The sequence below is a fragment of the Xyrauchen texanus genome, chromosome 6 (assembly GCF_025860055.1).
Source record: "Xyrauchen texanus isolate HMW12.3.18 chromosome 6, RBS_HiC_50CHRs, whole genome shotgun sequence".
In the NCBI taxonomy this organism is placed as follows: domain Eukaryota; kingdom Metazoa; phylum Chordata; class Actinopteri; order Cypriniformes; family Catostomidae; genus Xyrauchen; species Xyrauchen texanus.
The window spans coordinates 6937269-6961675 of record NC_068281.1 but is presented as its reverse complement, the minus strand read 5'-3'; the positions used below and the strand labels follow the sequence as shown (position 1 = coordinate 6961675).

Below are 24407 nucleotides of genomic sequence, written 5' to 3'. Positions count from 1 at the left end.
AATTCTCTTATTGAGCTAAATTTCCATCAAATAAATTATTAGCAGATACAACGAGCCTGTTGCATCACATATTGAATGGTGGAGAATTTAATCTTTGCATGAGTATGTGTACCCCTGGGTAAGTGGGAGAGAGGAAGGTTTAAGGTCTTATTGATCCAGTGTGTTTAAGAATGCATTACCACATCAGGTGTGCATTATTTTTCAATAATTAAAACAGTCCGTCGTCTATTATTCCTGACTTATACATACATACATATTTTAAGGTCAAAGTACCAGATGCATTTGAAATATCTGTAATTGCATGTGAACAATTAAACCAAAGTTGGATATTTTTTATTTTTTAAGTTTAACCAACAGTGGAGATTTATCATTTTAATTCCATCATGAAAGGTTTACTGTCACAAATTCTTATATGCACTGTGTATATCTGACGGGTCTTCAGTAGCTTCATGAACTGAGCGTGTAAGTGTTCAACTGTATCAACAAAACAACGATCAAACAAACAAAACAAAACACAGCAAACAAAAAGTAATCCCAGTTCATTTTACAACCATCAAAAGAAACAAGAGTTGTACTGCATAAAAAAAAAAATACAAAATGGTTTAGTTACAGTTCCATAATTGCGGGGTGTTTGTCCAGTGTGCAAATTACAGTATACAATGACTTTTGGGGGGTATACTTTTTTGAGGCACAACTTGTTAAACTTTGTCAGTTAAACAAACTTTTGAACAGAACATAACAGAAGTTTTTTGTGTGATATACAGTACTTCAGATATGCAAATCTATCATAAAGAGACAAATAATGACAGGATTTAAGTTTTGCCAATGTACCCACCAATATTGATTTTAACAAAGCGAGCAGCATAGTGTTGCTATGGTTACATATTCCGGTGAAGGCAATGTTTGTTTACGAGCGCATACATTACAGTGGTCTCAGTTTTGTGGTTACTAAAATGTTTTTTGAAAACTGTTATATTTCTTTAACAAATGTAATATATTAAATTGTATAGTAGTTTAAAATAACTCCCCCGACATTTGTTTTTAATTCCTTTCCCTATACTGTATATTAGGGAATTCCCTTCACTAAAATTGAATTCTTTTTTATTTCTTTCCACCTTCTAAATTTGCATATTTATGAGGCTGAATGGTTGAATTGCAAATGTTTAAGAATGTATGAAGATGTGTTATCATTAATATAAAAACACTGTAGAAACTATTTCAGATAGATATGACAGAAATAAATCAAATATAGCAAATTATGTGCAATCAGAAACATCAACAAAAAACAGCTCTAAATAAAAATAAAAATGCTTACAGACTCATTAGATGCTTTTGCTTCTGTATAAGAACTGTAGCATTGTTTTAATACTGACTCTTAAATGTTAACATACAATAGGCAATAGAAATGTGTCTTGTGATGCTACAAACAGACTGCTGAAGAAGCGATTACAGAAAATATTTGGTATCTCTTAATCTCTTGCATTGCTTTGCTTTAAGTACATTTTTATATAAAAGAAAGGCATTCTGCATATCTGTCGGCCTTTTAAACCCTTTTTTTTTTTTTTTTAAATTTTTTTTTTCATCAAATATTACAGAACATTCATGAAAAATCTGTACCGCATTTATTTTTTTTATTTTTTTTGGGGGGGGGGAGGGGGGCACGGGCTCTTTAACCGTTTATTCAAGTAACTTTGTACTTGAATAAAAGAAGTTTAGTGCAATTTCAAATGTCATTTGCTCAAATTCAAAATGACAGAATGTACTCTACATGGTACAATATTAAAGTTAAATGTGTTAAATGTGTGGGTTTTCTTGCTCTGGGGTGGTAAACAGAGGATAAAAAAATACTTTTAAAGTATTAAAGGGCTAGTGCACCCAAAAAGGAGATGTTGGCAGAATGTTAGCCTCAGTCATTTCTGACTTTCATTGACGTTCAAAAAGATGCACTGAATGGTGACTGCTGCTAACATTCTGCCTAACGTCTCCTTTTGTGTTCCAATGAGAAAAGAATGTCATACATTCTTTTACTCGCCACCGACAACATGGAGGTGAGTAAAAGATGAGAGAATTTTCATTTTTGGATGAACTATTCTATTAAATGGATGGTTCAAGCCATTTAGGCCAAGAAAGTCATGCAGGTAACAGCAATGCCATAGAGCATTGTCAATACTTTGTAAGATAAATTCTTAACTGTGTGTCTGTGAGTGTACAGATGGGATGAATTTTGGTAAGACCTGTTAAATTGCAAAACAATTAATAAAAACAAAAGGTAGTGTAATACTTCATTTAAACATTCGTTGTCTATAAATTCAGCGGCAGTCCAAACTATATACATACTACAATGTGCATATCATTTATAGTTCTGTTTCATTCAATAAACAATGCTGTATGTGTGTGTTTTTGTGTGAGTGATGGTAATATCCCTTGCTGATTGTGCAGACAGTATCTATTTATTTTCTTCTCTGTTGACTGCTCATGAGCGATGTTTCCACAGATGCAGATATTTCGTCATGCATACCTCAGTCGGAGACGGTGATGATAACAATTTTGTTCTAATAATATGAATGTGCAGAGAGTGCTAACATTTAAACCCCAGGGAGCACTGTGAGTTTCTTTGCTGGAGGCTTCCACAAAAAAATGGGGCTGTCACAGAAGCCTGGGAACATAAGAAACAACCTTAAAATTTGAGTTCTTGGGTACTGTGTGATTGATTCTCACGAAAGCTGTGAAGAATATATCTGAATCATATTTCAAGCCCAAAATAAAAATAAATAAATAAATGAAATAAAAAAACAAACATTTGTTGCACAAAGAAAATAAGAGCTATTGTAATACAATTAAGACATCTTTTGTTTTTAGCATTGTGACGTTAATTCTATGACAATGCAGCACATTGTGTCTCAGGGAGCTACCTTAATGCAAAAAATCTGTTATATAATGATTTTTCTTTTCTCCACATCACAGTAGTTATGTCAAGGCAAGTTTAATTTGTGAAAATAATACAAATAAAAAAATGTCAACATGCAAAAAAAAAATACAAAAATAATACAAAATCTGAACAGTCTAAAAATAGAGTTCATTTGCTTTATTCAAAACATTATACAATTGCTTTGGATTTTGGGTTGAAATATGTTCCACACATTTCTTCATGAGATTTAGCCATGTGTGTATGTAATCTGTGTGTGTGTTTGGCTTTTCAGATGAAGAACAACTGTAGCCCCAGAGTGAGGATGATGCTGATGATGCTGGCCATGGAACGAGAAACACCAGATGTAGGTTTGCTTCGAATGATGGGCGACTCGTGGAAAGGTACCTCTGTCAGTTTTTTGGATATATCATGTTCTTTCAGAGCTGGAAACAGATAGGGAGAGAATGAGAGAGAGCAACATCCTAAGTAACAAACATCCTATTATGCAAAAGCGCACACACACACACACACACACACACACATTCATTAATTCACACACACACACACACACACACACACACATATACACACACACACACACACACACACACACACACACACATACGTTGTGTTTCCATGTTTTATGGGGACTTTCCATAGACATAATGTATTTTATACTGTACAAACTTTATATTCTATCACCATGACCCTAACCCTATCCCTAAACCTAACCATCACAGAAAACATTCTGCATTTTTACATTTTCAAAAACATAATTTAGTATGATTTATAAGCTGTTTTCCTCATGGGGACTGACAAAATGTCCCCACAAGGTCAAAAATTTCGGGTTTTACTATCCTTATGGGGACATTTGGTCCCCACAAAGTGATAAATACACGCTCACACACACACACACACACACACACACACACACACACACACACACACACACACACACACACACACACACACACACACACACACACACACACACAGACACATACTGTCCTGCATGGTGACTCACTGTTGAAATTCAAACCATATTACAGCCAATCAGATATAAATATGAGAAGTGGGGGTGTAATGCAACATCATCCAACTTTATTTCTGTGACAAGACTATAACTTTAAACCCCCTAGAACTCCTCAGTGCTGCTTACGATTGAAGACATTTTCATTTTCAAAGCAATAGCTAATACTACTAATGACAAATTATGTTTTACTGCATGTTAATTACTATATGCAAACAATACCTCACAAGCAAGAATGTATTACAAATCTTGGGTGATAGTTCACCCAAAAATTAAAAATCTCTCATAATTTACTCACACTCCTGGCATCCAGATGTGTATGACTTTCTTTCTTCTGCAGAACATAAATTATGTATTTTAGAAGAATATCTCTGCTCTGTAGGTCCTCACAATGCAAGAGAATGGGTGCCAAATTTTGAAGCTCCAAAATCCACATAAAAGCATCATAAAAGTAATCCACATGACTCCAGTGGTTAAATCCATGTGTTAATACACAATAGGTGTGGGTGAGAAACACATCAATATTTATGAAATTTCTTATCATAAATTCTCCTCCCTGGCCAATAGGGGGTGATATGTTTATCACCAAAAAGAGAAGGAGAAAGTGGAGTAAAAAAGGACTTAATATTGATCTGTTTCTCACTCACACCTATCAGATGATATGGATTTAACCACCAGAGTCACCCAGAGTACTTTTATGTTGCCCTTAAGTGGATTTTGGAGCTTCAAAAGGTTGGCACCCATTCACTTATATTGCATAGACCTACAGAGCTGAGATATTCTTCTCAAATCTTCATTTGTGTTCAGCAGATGAAAGAAAGTCATACACATCTGGGATGGCATAAGGGTGAGTAAAAATGAGAGAATTTTCATTTTTGGGTGAAACAGAATCAGAATCAGCTTTATTAACAAGTATGCTTACACATACAAGGAATTTGTCTTGGTGACAGGAGCTTCCAGTGCACAACAATACAAAAACAGCAGCAAGACATAGATGATTAAAAAAAAGAAAAGAAAAGAATAATAAAAATAAATAATTATACATATACGTACATACCCACATACACACACACGTAGTGCAAATCTGATAAAACTCTGTTATATAAAGAACAAAATACAGTATATTATGTACAGAGCAATGTATGTAATGGCATAAGTGGATGTGTTGGATAATATAAATAGACTAAAACTGTCTATTGCACATAATTCTTGCTTAATGGGGTGGCTTTAACTGTTCATGAGATGGATAGCCTGAAGGAAAAAACTGTTCCTGTGTCTGACGGTTCTTGTGCTCAGAGCTCTGAAGCGCCGTCCAGAAGGCAACAGTTCAAAAAGGTAACGGGCTGGGTGAATGGGGTCCAGAGTGATTTTTACCAGCCTTTTTCCTCTCTCTGTAAGTGTATAGTTCTTGAAGGGAGGGGCAAGGAGCAACCAATAATCCTCTCAGCAGTCCGAACTTTCCTCTGTAGTCTTCTGATGTCTGATTTCATAGCTGCACCGAACCAGACATTTATTGAAGTGCAGATGACAGACTCAATGACTGCTGAGTAGAACTGTATCAGCAGCACCTGTGGCAGGTAGAACTTCTTCATCTGGTGAAGGAAGTACAACCTCCGCTGGGCCTTTTTCACAATGGAGTCAATGTGTGTCTCCCACTTCAGGTCCTGTGAGATGGTAGTGCCCAGGAACCTGAATGACACCACTGCTGCCACAGTGCTGTTTAGAATGGTGAGGGGTGTTCCCCAAGTCCACAATCATCTCCACCGTTTTGAGCTCCAGGTTGTTATGATTGCACCAGTGAGCCAGCCGTTCAACCTCCTTTCTATATGCAGACTCATCATCATCTCGGGTGAGGCCGATGACAGTGGTGTCGTCTGCAATCTTCAGGAGCTTGACTGAAGGACCCTTGGTGGTGCAGTCATTGGTGTAAAGGGAGAAGAGTAGTGGGGAGAGCACACATCCCTGGGGGGCACCAGTGCTGATGGTACAGGTGCTGGAAGTGAATTTTCCCTGTCTCACAAGCTGCTGCCTGTCCGTCAGAAAGCTGGTAATCTACTGACAGACAGACATGGGAATAAGGAGTTGGTTTAACTTAGTCCGGAGAATAGCTGGGATGATGGTGTTGAAAGCTGAGCTGAAGTCCACAAAAAGGATCTTTGCCTATGTCTGTCCAGATGTTGCAGGACATGATGCAATCCCATGTTGACTGCATCATCCACAGACCTGTTTGCTCGATAGGCAAATTGAAGGGGATCAGGAAAGGGTCCAGTGATGTCCCTCAGGTGGGCCAACACCAGTCTCTCAAATTATTTAATGACCACAGATGTCAGGGCGACAGGTCTGTAGTCATTAAGTCCTGTGATTTTTGGTTTCTTAAGGACAGGGATAATAATTGAGTGTTTGAAGCAGCATGGGACTTCACACTGCTCCAGTGATCTATTGAAGATCTGAGTGAAGATGGGGGCCAGTTGGCTAGAACTATCCCTTTAATAGAACTGTTAGGGAACCAGAATTGAAATGAGGAATTGTTAGATTTTTTGCTATTCCCATCCCTACTTTCACTTATTTTCTAACCTGTTTTGTGTTCCTGTAGCCATGTATATTCCCTTTTCTCTATTTCTGTCTGGATCGAAGTGATTTATCAATGTTTTCTGTGTGTTCAGTGTGTCTTGACGGTGGATTAAAAGAGATTAAGCTGTGATCTACACCAAATCAACACTGTCAGGCTTTGCTCTCTAGCGAATATGGACATTTTGATAGACACAATGCAGTACACATAATATGACTGCAGGGTTTTTACAAAGAAACTGCCATTAAGTGTCACTTTCAATGTTCATAACACTGTTATTAATATGTAATAAACAGTTAATAACATAATTATTCTTATATGAGCATAAAATAATGGCAGAATTAATGCAGCAAGACACAGGAGATCTGTTTTTACGAATCTTATTCTCTAGTAATTCTAATAAATCACTAATAACTCAGTCTACTGTCTTGCCTACGTTCAGTTCACATTTCAATGACCACAGAAAGGGAAAAGGATGTCTTGAACCAAAGAAAGGGTGTAAGAAATCACAACTTGCTAATGGACACCAGGCACCAAAGTGACAGAACAATCCTGTTAAACTGTTATGCCCATTACATTGTGAGATGCCCCGATCCGGTATTCCAGAGTCTCAGAGTGGCTCACAACTCCTTCAGCAACAGCCTAATGCTTTTGTTGTTCTTCAGAACAATGAACAATTGGACGATCCTTGGTGAGAATAACTGTAATTGTTCTGCCATAAAGAGCCATGCTTGTTTTGAGAGGTGTGGAGGAACTCAAATCAACAGAGAAGACAATAGAAAATGACACTTTGTGGTGTTTAAAGTGCAAGATGTTCCATACACTCATAAGTACAGATGGACATGTGGGAACACACATGTTGATTTCACAATAAGTCTCTGTCCTCCTGTGTCAACAGTTTATTTCATCGTCAAATCATTCAGTCAACCCTTAAAAACACTTCATCCACGCCAGCAAACACATTAGTGTATTTTAAATATGATTTATATAGACTTTTTCCAGCTCTGATGAAGGAGACAAACAGTAAGCTCTATGTGTGGGATGGAAAACAATGTTCATGCCAAAAGCATCCGTGATCTCACTGCACCAAAAACAAATTCTGCCTCTGTCAAAACTCACTTTTATTGTAATAAAGGTATCAACTCACAATCATTATACTGACATTCTCAATCACAGCAATGCTCTCTGAGAATATAATTACCATCATCCAAAGCGATTACAGTCACATTATGAGTCACCATCTCTGAAATTTCTGGAATACTCTCCATTATATTTCAGACCTGTTTCCGTCTAATGCTTAAGTTTAGCATTCACGTACACAGATTTCATGCTGTGCACCAAGAAGGTGCCAGGCTTATCTGGCAGATTTTTGGTGTGGGAAAATTTGTTGTCTTGGTGTACTTGTGTAAATGTTATGTTTGTCTCTGTCGAGAGTGTGAGAGTAAGACTTGCCAATTAGTCATCAATTAGCAGGAAACCCACACACAATTTCAACACAGACCTTCATGCAAGGAAAAAGTCTTTCAAAGTTTTCTTTAGCTTGCATGTACCTTGTCAAGCTACAAGCTATGCATAATTAAAAGTTGTTGAATGACAGAAAGCTTCCTTTTCGTAGTAAAGACATACTACATAGTAAGATATACTACAAGTTAGATATTCTTCTAAAAATCTTTGTTTGTGTTCTGCTGAAGAAAGAAAGTCAAAAACATCTAGGATGGCATGAGGGTGAGTAAATGATGAGATAATTTCATTTTTGGGTGAACTAACCCTATAACCTAACTATATAGCCTAACACCTTACCCAAACCCTAACCATGATTTTAATAAAGTCACTGCTATAACCAAGGGAAGAGTATTACGGGTTATTGATGTACATTAGTCATCTGTATTGCAGCAATACATATGGAATGAGTAACAAAACAATTTCAGAAATGTTTCCAAAATAAACTAAAATAAAGTGTTAGATAGGAGGCTATTTCAAATTTAATGAATAAAAGTTGTACCTTTTCGTTCAAGCCAAGTGGAGAATTATGAAATGTCTGCATGAGACTTTGTAAAACTGGAACAAATGGTTTCACACTAAATAAAAATCATACATCCTCATTTATATGGTAAGAAAACACTGAAATAATGAGAACTTAACTAAATATTTTCTCAAATGAATCAAACGAATCAGCGAACCAGGTTTTTGTATAAGTGTGTTTGATAGTTGCTCCAGTTGTTTAGTTGTATGGCTGCATTTCTTCATGCTACGCCACTACTTTTCGTAAGTAATAATTATAACGCTACTAGAAAAGTTAAAATGCTTCACTATTATGAAAACTGCTAAACTACTGGCCGGCTACTGAACATGCAGTTAAATTAAAAGCATGGTTACTTTTATGGTTACTTTTAGTTACTGTAGGTACAGCAAGCACATGTTCAAATGTCTACAAAACACACTTTGTATTGCCATTAAAGCAAACACACACACACACACACACACACACACACACACACACACACACACACACACACACACACACATTCTTGAAGTTTCTTTCATATTTTAGAAACCATTTATTAGCTGTGCACCAGCTCTCTGGACTGCTGTTTATTGCTCTTAATCCTGCAGCACGTGTTTAACCCTAAAATAAACACTTGTTGATCTTACAGCGCTCATAAACATGGCACAAAAATAGCTGCACTATTTACAGTTTTACTGAAATAGACCCAGACTGTCTGCACAAGTGGCTAATTTTCAGCTGTTTCTAGACAGAGAAGCAAAACTACAAATCTCTCGAGAGCTTTCAGTGCTGCATCGTCTGGTTTGCACACAGCGGAAAAGCTAATACATGACTCAATAAGCTTCATAATAAAACAACAAAAATCAAAACACCTGCTGGCACCTAAAACACTTGCAGTCCACACTGACAAAACCAGCATTCAAGGCAAAATGAACACAAATCCCCTCCTTTATTTATTTACATATATATATATATATATATATATATATATATATATATATATATATATATATATATATATATTGCATAAAACAAATATATATATATTTTTTTTATGCAATAATGACAGTACTGCCACACTAAAAAAATTTTTGGACTATTTCATAACAAAATTCCAAAAAACGTAATTGTATGAGGTTTAATGAAATGTAATTAATAAATATATAATTTTATTAAAGATGACTAAATAACATTTTATGAAATTTTGTTACGATGGTTTATTTTTCAAATATTTTTATGATGTTTATATTTACAAAGTCATTTATTATCTAATTTGTATTGGTATTGTTCTTCACTCGTAGATGATGTTTAAGTCATTGCAATAGTGGCCGATGGAATAAGTTGGAGAGAGTAAAATGTTTGGATTTGGTATGATTTATTTTACCATTTCCTTATTTTGATTATATTTTAATTTGGTTTGTAGTGCAACTTGAATTTATAAATATTTTTGGTTTAATTTTTTCATGTTTCAATAAATAAAATAATTTTTTCAAAATCGACCGGTAGAAGTGAAGTGTGAGCCGACACAATCAATGTTAATCCTAGATATGTAAGTAATGAAAATGATTAATAAGACTTAATTTAATGACACGTAATTCCAAATCCTGATTAGAATCACATTTCCCATGCATATAAAAGGAGCATGTGACCATCATACAAATATGTATGACATTCAACAAGATTGCAGTTAATGAGCAAAAGAATGCAAAAAACCCCCCAAAAAAACAGCTAACTTTCTGTCAGTTTTGCCGTAGTTACTGCGAATTGGCTTTGTAGGGCAGTTTACGTCCGACAAAACCTGGATTCACTTATGAGTCAGTAAGTCAGTAGGAAAGAATTTCTTAAGCTCCTATCATTTGCCATGTAACCAAAACGGCATGTGCTACAGACTTTGCTAAACTAAGCCACATTGGGAGGGTACTCATTTGCAATGACTAGAAAATAAAAAAAAATTATAAAAAAAGGCAGAGAGAGAGAGAGCTTACAATTGCATTTGGTTAAACATCTTGAAAAATAAGAAAGTAGAAAGTGCAAGTTTTTTTTTTCTACACTGGAACACTTCAGATTGAGCTGAACAAATGGGATTTCGGAGGTCTCTGTTTTATAAATCTGATTTAGACTCACTGGGGTGACCTACAGCCTCACTGATTGTAAGTTGATTTAGCAGTGTGGTGTTATGGTAGGAGAGACAGACAGAGAGAAAGAGAGCATTGGTGCATTTCTGACTCAGACTGTGTGTGAAACCAGCCTTATTATGTTGGCCAATCAAATTGTACCTGTATTGGCGGGGACTCCACCCATATCTTGGGAACCCGGGGAAATGGGCAGTGGGGATTTATACAGTTCTTGCATTATGTTCAATAAACGCATAGTTGTTAAATAACGTTGTTGTTCCCTCATGTGGCATGCAGTCAGAAGTGTACGCTGCACCCACGACCAAGTTCACCTTGTTTTGAGTGGTATAATGTCCAAGTTAAATGCACCAGAGGCTTTCGACATCGCACAGCCTGCGACCTGGCCTGCATGGATCCAGCTGTTCTCCATGTTTTGCATCGCAATGAAGCTGAACAAGGATAGCGTTGGAGTACATGTCAATTCCCTGCTTTATGCAATGGGTAAAGATGCCGAAGCGATATTCGGATCGTACATATTTGCCGGAGCTTCGCATGCAAATAATTATGATTTTTGTTGGCAAATTTAATGAACATTTCGTTCCCCTGAGAAATGTTATACATGAGAGGGCATGTTTTCACCAGTGCACACAGAGATCGGGAGAGACTGTTGAGGCTTTTGTGAGATGCCTCTATAAATTGGCTGAATACTGCGAGTTCGGTGCAAGCAAAGAGGAGGAAATAAGGGACAGATTCGTCATAGGGATGGCAGATTGTGACATTTCCCAAAGGTTACAAATGGAACCTGAACTGACTTTGGACAAAGCGGTCGAGATTGCACAGCAGTCTGAGCTCATTAAAACCCAAAATGCGAGTGGGGGAGTGGATGCCTAAATTAGTGCAGTACATCACAGACACCAGAAAGGCACGAAACACGTTATAAGGACCACCAAATAAGGAAAAGAGTTGTGAGAGGAAACAAGCCATAGACTGCATGCACTGTAATCGCACAAACAGAGAATAATTGCCCTGCACGAAATAAGTGATGTAGGAGATGCAATAAGTTAGGACATTTTGCCATTGCATGTAAAACGAAAAATGTAAAAGATCTGGTAGTGTTTGACACTGAGACTTGTGATGCGTTTTTCCTCGGGTCTGTAATGAATGAGTCTGCTTCTGAGGACAGTTGGTTTACTCTGCTTATAATGGGCAGGTCAGTCAAGTTCAAAATTGATACTGGGGCCGACATCACCATCGTGTCACGCTCTACATAAGAGAGCTCACAAGGGCGCCCTCCACTGGTCAAAACCAGTATAAAAGTGAGAAGTTTGTGTTTTTGTTGTAGATGGACCATTTGCTCAGTTGAAGCACTGCTCGTAAGATGGGCCTAGTACAGAGTGTGGATGAAGTCACAGACCACGATGATGTCTATGGAGACATTGGCTTGCTCAAATGTGAACCAGTGAAAATTGATCTTAAGTCAGATGCCACTCCTTATAGTCTGGCCAGCCCTCGTAGAATTCCCTTTCCCCTGTTGCTGAAGGTAGAACAGGAGCTTAAGTGAATGCGGTACTTAGGGATAATCTCTGAAGTCACTAATGTGACAGATCTTAGGCAAATTCTAGGAATGAAATGAGGCAAATTTGTGCCAGAGGTTTCCATGGAGCTCCAGACAGTTACAGCTCTACTGAAGAAGGATGCAATCTGGCTTTGGACAGACGTCCACGAGCAGGCTGTGAACAAAGTAAGGTGCAAGTTGGCCTCAGCTCCTGCTCTTGCATATTACGATCCCGAGAACCCCACTATGGTCAGTGCAGATGCAAGTAGTTTTGGGTTAGGATCTGCCTTGCTTCAAGTTCATGCTGATGCAGCATGTGCAGTCGACTGAAGTGGTGCGCAGATGCTCCCAAATCGAAAAGGAATGCCTGGCAGGTGTGTGGGCATGCGAGCGGTTCGCCCGCTACCTTCAAGGCTTGGATGAATTTTGCTTGCAAACAATCCACAAACCTTTGGTCCCACTCATTAACTTCTATGATATTTATCATGCCCCATTGCGGTGTCAGCGGTTACTAATGAGTAAATTCAATATGAAAGCAGTGCATGTCCCTGATAAATGTTTCGTGGTGGCAGACAAACATTCTTTGAATCCGCTGAGAGGGCACTGCCACTCAGAGATGGAGGATGAGGTGAAGGCATATGTTGAAGCAGTCGTTACATCTAAAGAGGTGTCACAATCAAAGCTAGATTTCATTAGAGAGGTCACAGAGGAAGATGCAGATCTCCAGGCAGTGATAAGCTTTTTCAGCAAGGGTTGGCCAAAGTATATACCCTTCCAGCTGAGTAGCTATCACACTGCTAGGGCTTCCTTGTCTTTTGTCAATGGGCTGGATTGTCATTACTGAGTCAATGAGGGAGGAGATGTTAAGCCGAATTCATGAAGGGCATCAAGGTCTCTCCAAGTGCCGTCAGAGGGCAAATATGTTAGTTTGGTGGCCTGCAATAGGTAATTACATTAACAGAAGGGTCTCAATGTGCACCTTTTGTAGGGCCCACAAACCCACACAAAGGATATCAACTTTAATCACTTCCCCTTTGCCTGCTGGTCCCTGGTGCAAAATTGCAGCAGATTTCTGCGAGTTGAATGGTAAAACTTACTTGATAGTTGTAGATTACTACTTGCGTGACATCGAAATAGCCCACCTTCAGACACCATCCAGCTTTCATGTTATCAGCAGACTGAAGTGCATGTCTGTAAGAATCCCTGGGGAATTTACAGGGAGCTTGTATCTGACAATTGCACACAGTTCACCTCATTTCAGCAGTTCAGTACAGACTATGATTTTCACCACACAACCTCAAGTCCTTATTATCCCCAAGCCAATGGAGCTGCAGATTGAGTACTGCAAACTGCAAAACATATTCTAAGTTCACTGAAATGTGGAGCTCATGCAGTTTGTTCAATAAACTCATAGTTGTTAAATAACGTCGTTGTTCCCTCACGTGACATACTGGGAAGGATTATGCTCATCAGATGATGGGAAAGAGTAACATGATCTCTCTCTCTCTCTCTCTCTCTCTCTCTCTCTCTCTCTCTCTCTCTCTCTCTCTCTAACACTAAGAAATGTAGACAAGAAGGCAAAACAGTGCTACATGCAAATAATAAAATACAACTGACCATATAATTGTGCATAGATGCAATGGCAAAATAAATAAGCTGATCAACTGTTATAAGAGAGAAAACGTTTCCTATTTTTTTTTTTTTTTGTTGACATTAAAAGCTGTTTTATTCTGAAGCACATTCATCTGTGACTTGGTAGAAGGCAAATTAAGCAGATGCCAACATGGACAGAAGGTGTGACATGCCCTCATCTTCATAAACCAAGAACAAAACTGTTCAAGGTAAATGAACACACACACACACTCAGAAAATCCTTAATTTCAAATTCCATTTTAAAATGTTTTGTTGAGCCAATGCAATTAATGGAAATGTTAATACATGTTAATCAATTAAATTATTACATAAATACAGTATGATAAAATGTACTTTTTTTAAATTATAAAAATGAGGCAAAATAAAACCAGGAACATTCATTACAAAAGTAAGAAGGGTCAATTTTGAATTCATATTGACCTTAACGAAAAGGATCCATTTAAAAAAAAAAAAAAAATTGTAATGAAGATTTGCCATTTATGTCCTTCTTTTGGATTGATTCTAGAATTAAATCTTACCTGTGTTTCTCCTTTTTTTCACGTACACAGCTGAGATATTTTTCTAAAAATCTTTGTTTGTGTTCTGCTGAAGAAAGAAAGTCATAGGCATCTGGGATGGCATGAGGTGAGTAAATGATGAGAGAATTTTCATTTTTGGGTGAACTATTCCTTTATTCCAACACAGACATTAATGGTCAGGTCAGTTTCTGTTGCTTTCTATTTTCACAATTCCTTCATTTGACCCAGTTTTCTGATCTCTAAAGTTCAAATATTAACAGAAATCTTCTGCACACTACAGGGGCCATACTTAAGATGGTCCAGCATTCATGCAATCAATAAGACAGCCCTCCCTGAAGAACCCCAATTATCACATGACAAAGTGGACAGCATCCATGAGGAGTGTTTGCAAACCAGTAAATATGTGCAAATTCAAAAATAACCCAAAAATGTAATTAAACTATTTCTTATAGGTGCACTTAGTACATTTTTGCTTGTGTCATCTTGAACTTACAGTGAGACCTAGTGGTGTGGATAAAGCATCATTCAAAATCAATAGATTTCTGATATAGATGCTATTGTTAAAATTCACTATTCACAATCAGTCATGATTAATCCAAGAGTGAAAGTGTCCAATAACAAGACGGTTACTGAGATTAAGCAAGTAGTATTCAGCTGGTCATGTGATTCTACAGTAAAATGGCAGCCCCCATGAGTCACCCCTGTACCCTGTAAAATAAAACAGCTTTAATAAGGTTACTGATACAACTAGAATCCTCATCTCATGTGAGTGCTCATGGTTTTATACTCGTGTTTTAAAATGTCTTTATTCATAAATTGTTTTAATGGGTAATAAATTACTGAGTGCACCTTTCACGTACCAATTGTCTATTCAATAACCTATGAAGTAATTAAGTTATGAAGTAATTGGGTAATATTCCCGATTATTTACAGAAACTGTATGCTGTCAATTACCATTGAAAATATTTGACTTAAACTTTTATTTGTATTTTTTTAAAATATGATGCACTACCTCTCGTGCCAAAGAGGAAGGTAAACACGCTAGAGCCTATGCAAAAATGTCTAATAGAAGATGCCACTTGTCGTTGAGTCGGCATAATGAGGACAATCCTAGGGTACAGCAACTCACGGAAACAACATGCTGACATCCCATGTGATCATGTTGGTTTCAAAAGTATACCATAACACTTAAATAGGACATGGACTAAAACCTATGACCTTGGTATTGCTAGAGCCATGCTCTCTTAGTTAACCTGCAGGAACATTGAATATGTGATTAAGGATCTCTCATTTAGTTAGTAAAAATAAATTTTCTACTTTTAAACCCTGTGAGTGATTCTGAATTGAAGACAATAACAGAAGCTCTGATGAAGAGGTGTGAAGGTGTTAGCCATCAGTGACTGTCCTTTCGAGCTATAATGAGCATATTTCACACGGATTTGGTTATTCAGTTCACAGACTGCAGCCTCGTGACCATTTAAATGGGAGTTTGACCTTCTGTTGTCTGGCAATCTGCATTAAAAGAGTGACCTCCCTCTCACTCTGGTAAAGAGCATTCACTACCAGCAATATAAAGGCCAGAGAAATAGTAGAGGAGATAAAGAGATGAGGACAGATATGTAAAGGTGACACAAATTACATTTTCCACTACATTATCAAAGTATGAAGTTGTTTAATCAACAGATGTAAGATCCCTCTTGGATATCTTGTTTCCTTGAAATTAAATGTCTCAAACAAAACTCTTAAATATGTTTCAAAGATGCCATACCATGAACCTTGCAAACTTTGGCTAATCCAATGACTTCTTCTCTCCTCGAACATGCCTTTGTAGTAGCTTGGACCCTGTAAACAAGACTTCACATCTTTAAAGGTGCAATATGTAACACTTTTCATGTAATATTCACCTTTTTTGCCAATGTGTGAATGGCTTGTAATTCAACTTCAAAAATGAGCCCTTCCCGGACTTCCTAGATTGCCTGTTAAAGCCTGTAGACTGATTTTCATGCAATTTTCATGATTTTGCTGGGAAAATCTAAAGGATGTGACATTTATGCGCACTCCGGAGAGCAACAACTGTCTGTAACACTAGGTAATGCTATCTTAGAGATGGAATCCAGCAAACGTCCGGCTCCCAGCACAACACCGACTCCTACACAAACTCAGAGTAAGCCAAAAAAAATAAAAAATTATTTACTGAATCCCATCTGGCTAAGCGGGAACGTGATCATGGTTAAGTGAAAACAAGAGTGAACATCGGCAGGGCATTTGATTCCTTGGGGGACCTTCGTTCGGTTTTGGGGATCAAAACCGACCCTGAATTGGCGTTCTTATTATTGGACAGGTAATCTTACATAACTGCAAACATGTGAAATATAGTGCCATAAGGACTGATCTGTGTAATTTTAGCTAACTTGATCTTGCCTGCTAACGCTGATGAATTGCAAGCTACCCTGCTTCGTAACTTTCAAATCATTTCAACGATCTTCTATTTATACTAAAAGTCAGGTATACAGGATCAATTTAAGCAATTACGCTGGTGTCTTGATCGTAATACAACTTCTATCGGGAAGACACGCAGGCTTGAGTGAAGTTTGAGATGCCATTTATTTGATAGATGTAAAACGGGAGGTAATGTCTCTCTCTTTGGCGTAGGCCACGTCCAGCAGTCCGAGGGAGTTGTACCCAGAACCGTCATGTCCTGCCGGAGAAAGGAGGCAGGGGCGAGGAGCCTACCCCCTGCGGGACAGGGCTCAACTGGTGGTGGAGGTTGCAGTGTTAGCACACACCGAAACAGCAATGTGATAGATTGTCAGCAGACTTATAAAGCAATGGCTTACGTGCGATTGGCTAGGAATTACCCAGCTAATGATGTGATGATGTACACCTGCTGGTCTTCCCGCTGGAACTACGCTCCGCTTCCATATATGACATCCAAACATACAATATAGTGCAACAGTAAACTGTCTGGTATAGTTCAGTAGTAAGAAGTGTGTGTGTATTAGTATGCTATGGTATGTAGTTTTGATTTAGTCTTAAAGTTTGTAGTAAAACAATTATAACTGTGTAATTTTAATTATGCTACCTCATCTGTCAGCATTATGCCGGTGGATCACGTTCAGTGTCTTTGTACGTTACGTCATTGTTTTGGCTGATGCTCACTCGCTCGCATCCCATATTGACATCCGTTGCGCTGTATTAGAAGCTTTGTCACAGTCTCTTGCATGTGAATGTGAACAATCTTTTCTAACAGACTCATAGTTTTCACAATTTTAATTTTTTGGGTGAACCATTCCTCTAAGATACAGTAGATTTAGAGGCATATCTGATCTCCAAACATCAAGACATATGAAGCTGCACAAGCTCTTATAGATTTCTGTGAACGATCGCCTGTTTGCCTGTGTTTGTGTGTTAAAAATATTTTTTTATTCATGATGACTTCTGTAAATGCAAGCAGTCACCACAGACCTCTCCATAGGGATGTGGTCAGACTTGGTCAGAGCTGCATGTAGGAGGACTGAACCACGAACAGAGGTCAAAAAACAACACCCCCACATACACACTTAAAGACACAAAGAATAGTGGCTTGACTTCAGAAGGCTGTGTGATGTTTGGCAGTTTATCGTATATCCAAACAAGCAGGCAGGAAACAGAGAAAGACAATAGAGGGCATGACCAAAGCATGTACTGTAGGTGTGTATTCATCCAAACACACCCAGAATCGGCTGTGTATGTAGACAGCTGAAGACCACAAAAAATCTGGGATTCATAATTTAAAACATAAAACTGCTGTACCTCTAGGTACCAAATAAAATAAGCAAATCATCTTCACTTACCATGTTAACTCCTTCAGTGTTTCTTGCTTCCATTACAAGATGCTCTTTTGAATATTCTCACATCATGCTGAATAACACGGATCGTTAGGTTTAGCACAAACTTGTGGAGTCCATGTCAGCCCGAGTGCATGGTTTCATGAAAGCAAAAGGGGAACATACCAAATGCTTACACCTGTTTTACATAGTATGCAAAAATATTGCGTGAGCAGAGCCAAAGCAGTGCATCACGACACCTTTTGCAGCAAACAACGCTTGTGCTTTTAAACCATCAGCACAATTATGCACAACCATTGAATAGAGATATCTCTTTTGTTCAAACACTAGACAAAACTTTTAAGTGTTGAGTAATTTTCTCACAAAAAGGACACACTTCCAAGAATATGTGTTAATGTGGTATACTGAAACAATGCATTATTGTGTATTCAAAGGTATTTACAGAGGTAAATAATTAATTACAGAATTTGTGTAGTGTATAAATGTATAGAGATACAGTAATTAATGTTATTGAGTTTATACAATTTCTTTGGTAATTCAAATTATAAACAGTAACTACTAAAATTGATTATATTCATTATTCATAGGAGTGTATGTTTTATATAATGTTCTGTTGCGTGTGCAAGTGATTAGTTGTTCCTTTAAGCAACTGCGTGCCCGCGTCGCCACAGGTATGCACAGAGAAAACACTAGCAATGCGCTTCATTCGAGATAAAGTGCCATTGGTGAAGCATCGCGTATGAGTTATTCCCGCTCTCATCGTTCTCATTTTTCAGGTATTAATGCACTAAACACCCATCACACTACCTCAAACGAGAGATGATATTACACAATATTGATGTTTTCAGAAAGTTTAAGTATTGGTTTTAAATTTTATAAGGAGAGTTTCAAAAGTTCAGTGTATATAAGCACATGGTTAGCATGCATGTCAAGCTCTTTTGGTCCATACAATGAAAGTGAATTGGTGCTAAAATAGTGAAGCTCAACAAATCACATAAACCATCATAAAAGAAGTCTAATCCATGTGACTCCAGTGGTTTAAGCCATGTCTTCAGAAGTGATATGATAGATGTGGTGAGAAATAGATCAATATTTAATTCAGTTTTTACTAATTATCCTCCTTGCCCAGTCAATCTCCACTTTAACTTTCAATTTCTTCTTCTTGTGTTTTTGATGAATCACATTCTTCATGCATATCGCCACCCAATGGGCAGAGAGAAGAATTTCTAGCAAAAATTGACTTAAATATTGACCTTTTTCTCTCCAACACCTGTCATATAATTTCTGAAGGCATGGATTAAACCACTGGAGTTGAATGTATTACTTTTATGCTGCTTTTATGTGCTTTTTGGAGCATAAACATTTTGGCACCCCTTCACTTACATTGAATGGACCTACAGAGCTGATAATAATAATCTTAATTTGTGTTCTGAAGAAAGAAAGTCATAGACAGATGGCATGAGGGTGAGTATAATTTTCATTTTTGTGTGAATTATTTCTTTAAGTAGTCCTCCTTTTGAGATACAATGTTCAACATTTATTTTGTTCTTGTAACTTTTCAGCCAAGAAATAATTGTGTTCTCGAAGTTTGTGACTGGTGGAATGTTCTGCTGAAATATTGCTCTGCAAATGTTGATACATTTATATCTTTATAAAGGCTAATCATAATTTTATCATCTGTACTTTCCTGGTAATTTATTCTAATTTTGTAATATAGTTTTGTAATTAAATAAATTAATATGGTGGCACAATTATATTTTTGTCTACAAAACTAATTTCAAACATTTAAGCATACGCCTTCAGATCAAAAGATCGTGAGCAACATTTCAGGCAAGTGACCCCAAACTTTTGAAAGGTAGTGTGAATATATATATATATATATATATAGCAATCATTAGAAAATGGAAGAAGCTAAACATGACTGTCAATCTCCCTCGGACTGGGGCCCCATGCAAGATCTCACCTTGTGGGGTCTCAATGATCCTAAGAAAGGTGAGAAATCAGCCCAGAACTACACGGGAGGAGCTGGTCAATGACCTGAAAAGAGCTGTGACCACCGTTTCCAAGGTTACTTTTGGTAATACACTAAGACGTCATGGTTTGAAATCATGCATGGCACGGAAGGTTCCCCTGCTTAAACCAGCACATGTCAAGGCCCGTCTTAAGTTTGCCAATGACCATTTGGATGATCCAGAGGAGTCATGGGAGAAAGTCATGTGGTCAGATGAGACCAAAATAGAACTTTTTGGTCATAATTCCACTAACCGTGTTTGGAGGAAGAAGAATGATGAGTACCATCCCAAGAACACCATCCCTACTGTGAAGCATGGGGGTGGTAGCATCATGCTTTAGGGGTGTTTTTCTGCACATGGGACAGGGCTGACTGCACTGTATTAAGGAGAGGATGACCGGGGCCATGTATTGCGAGATTTTGGGGAACAACCTCCTTCCCTCAGTTAGAGCATTGAAGATGGGTCGAGGCTTGGTCTTCCAACATGACAATGACCCGAAGCACACAGCCAGGATAACCAAGGAGTGGCTCTGTAAGAAGCATATCAAGGTTATGGCGTTGCCTAGCCAGTCTCCAGACCTAAACCCAATAGAGAATCTTTGGAGGGAGCTCAAACTCCGTGTTTCTCAGCGACAGCCCAGAAACCTGACTGATCTAGAGAAGATCTGTGTGGAGGAGTGGGCCAAAATCCCTCCTGCAGTGTGTGCAAACCTGGTGAAAAACTACAGGAAACGGTTGACCTCTGTAATTGCAAACAAAGGCTACTGTACCAAACATTAACATTGATTTTCTCAGGTGTTCAAATACTTATTTGCAGCTGTATCATGCAAATAAATAGTTAAAAAATCATACATTGTGATTTCTGGATTTTTTTTTTTAGATTATGTCTCTCATAGTGGACATGCACCTACGATGACAATTTCAGACCCCTCCATGATTTCTAAGTGGGAGAACTTGCAAAATAGCAGGGTGTTCAAATACTTATTTTCTTCACTGTATATTAGGGGTGTAGGGGTATATAGTTGTGGACAAAATTATTGGCACCCTTGGTAAATATTAGCAAATAAGACTGTAATAAGGCTGTGTGTCATTATTGTTTATCCTTTTGATTTTTCATTCAAAACATTCACAAAAATCGAACCTTTATTGAAGTAAACTAATTTAAATGGGGGGAGGGGGGGGGTCTAGTCCTGGGTGACTAGGAACGTGAAATTGTTCAGCCATGACTTTCACATGGGTATAAATATGAGGTAACACACAGGACAAATTCCCTTAGTCATCCACCACAATGGGTAAGACCAACGAATATAGTTATGATGTGCGGCAAAAATTCTCCAAGGATCACAGCTGGAGTTTTGCAGAAATATTTTGGGTCTTGGGGTCAGAAAGTCTCCAAAACTACAATCAGACGTCACCTACATCACCACAAGTTGTTAGGGAGGGTTTCAAGAAAAAAAGCCTCTGCTCTCATCCAACAACAAACTCCAGCATCTTCAGTTTTGCAGACACTACAGGAACTTCAAATGGGACAGCATTCTATGGTCAGATAAAACAAAAATAGAGCTTTTTTGCAGCAAACGCCAGAGATGGGTTTGGCGCACTCAGAGAGGTAGCCATATGAAAAAGTACCCCATGCCCACGGTTAAATAAGTTGGTGGATTTTTTTAAGTTGTGGGGCAGTTTTTATGCCAGTGGTTCTGGACATCTTGTTCGGATACATGACATCATGGACTTTATCAAATACCAACAGATAAAAAAATCTAAATCTGACTGCCTCTACCAGAAAGCATAAAATGGGCCATGGATGGATCTTCCAGCAGGACAATGATCAAAAAAACATTAAATATAACATTAAAAAAATGTCTCACTGACCACAAAATAAAGGTTCTGCCATGGCTATCCCAGTACCCTGACCAGAACCACACTGAAAACCTGTGGGGTGAACTGAAGAGGAGAGTCCACCAGTATGAACCAGAATTTGTCAGGATCTAGAGAGATTCTCTATGAAGAAATGTCTCAGATGCCTTGCTATGTGTTCTCCAACCTCATTAGGCATTATGGGAGAAGACTAAGAGCTATTATCTTGGCAAAGTGAGGTTGCACAAATTATTGAAAGGGTGCCAATAATTGTTGTGACACATATATTTGACCAAAAAATAGTTTTTTGATAAAGCTTGTGTTGTGTTTGCAATTGTTTGATATCCATTTGAAGATATATTTTTGAGAATATTTTGAATGAAAGATCAAATGGATAAGTCTTATTTTTCACAGCCTTCTTTGCTCATATTTACCAAGGGTACCAATATTTTTGGCCAAAACTGCATCTCTCTCTCTCTCTCTCTCTCTCTCTCTCTCTCTCTCTCTCTCTCTATATATATATATATATATATATATATATACACATACACACACACGCAGTTGAAGTCAGAAGTTTACATACCAAATACATTTAAATTCACAATTCCTGACATTTAATCGTAGAAAAAATTCCCTGTCTTAGGTAAGTTAGGATCACTACTTTATTTTAAGAATGTGAAATGTCAGAATAATAGTAGAGAGAATTATTTATTTCAGCTTTATTTTCTTTCATCACATTCCCAGTGGGTCAGACGTTTACATACAATTTCTTATTGTTTGGTAGCATTGCCTTTAAATTGTTTAACTTGGTTCAAATGTTTTGGGTAGCTCTTAAAAGCAGTATCTCCTGTAATTTCAGAACCTCTTCTTAATATTATTAACTCCTCGCTATGCTTAGGACATGTCCCAAGAAGCTTTAATATGGCAGTTATAAACCTGCTTATTAAGAAGCCACAACTTGATCCTGGAGAACTGGCTAATTATAGACCGATTTGAAATCTCCAGTTTATGTCAAAAATACTAGAAAAAGTAAAAAGAAGAATTTCAGTCAGGATTTAGGCCTCATCACAGTACAGAGACTGCACTTATCAGAGTTACAAATGACTTGCTCTTATCATCTGATCGCGGCTGCATTTCTCTTCTAGTGCTTTTAGATCTTAGTGCTGCATTCGACACGATAGATCACAACATTATCTTGAATAGTCTAAAGCATTTTGTTGGCATATGTGGAGTTGCATTAGCATGATTTAGGTGATATTTAGCAGACCGCTACCACTTTGTCTATGTAAATGAGGAATTAGTAAAATATGGAGTGCCACAGGGATCAGTTTTAGGGCCTCTGCATTTCTCCATGTATATGCTTCCCCTGGGAGATATTATCAGGAATCGTGGAATAAGTTTCCACTGCTATGCCGACGATACACAACTTTATATTTCTTCAAAACCTGATGAGATTTCACAATTCTCTAAATTAGCAGAGTGTATCAATTAAATAAATGATTGGATGGCCAGAAATTTCCTTCTACTCAATTCTGACAAAACAGAGGGAGGGACTACAATATAATTTGACTCTTGATGGATGTACTGTTACATCATCATTAACAGCGAAGCACTTAGGTGTTATATTTGATACCAGTCTGTCCTTTGAAAATCAAATTACCAATGTTTGTAGAACAGCATTCTTCCACCTAAGAAATATTGCAGCACATGCTCTCTTTTGCTGATGCCGAAAAACTAATTAATGTGTTCATGACCTCAAGACTAGATTATTGTAATGCATTACTGGGAGGATGTCCAGCAAGATCAATAAATAAACTTCAATTGGTTCAAAATGCAGCAGCCAGAGTGCTAACGAGAACCAAGAAATATGATCATATTAGCCCCATTTTATCTTCGTTACATTGGAAACCTGTTAAATTTCATATTCCTTTTAAAATTCTGTTGATTACGTAAAAACCTTTGAATGGTCTAGCTCCGCAGTACTTAAGTTACCTTCTACCATGCTATATTCCATGACATTCATTACAATCACAAAATTCTGGCCTGTTAACAGTTCCTAAAATATCAAATCCACAAAAGGAGGTAGATCCTTTTCATATTTGGCTCATAAACTATGGAATAGTCTCCCAAACACTGTTCGAGATGCAGACACACTCCCTCAGTTTAAGTCTAGACTAAAGACTCATCTATTTAGCCAGGCATACACCTAATTTATCCTCCAACCCACAGTTAGGCTGCTTAAGTTTAGTCTGCCGGAACCAGAAACCAGAAACACTGATCATGATTTATATCTCTGCAATAAATTGAATGGCATCTATGCTTATATTATTTTATTTGTTTCCCTGTCTCAACCTCGGGAC

The 24407-nt window shown here is 37.6% G+C and overlaps 1 protein-coding gene across 1 annotated transcript in view; it reads right to left on the bottom strand.

Annotated features, from left to right (window-relative positions):
* Positions 1–304: 304 nt before the first annotated feature.
* The window catches only part of LOC127645600 (glypican-5-like), a 223718-nt gene continuing 199615 nt past the window's right edge, over positions 305–24407 (bottom strand). The window contains exon 8 of the mRNA XM_052129262.1: positions 305–3351. Within this exon, the coding sequence (XP_051985222.1) occupies positions 3197–3351 (155 nt within the window). The 3' untranslated portion in view covers positions 305–3196. The remainder of the gene's footprint in view (positions 3352–24407) is intronic.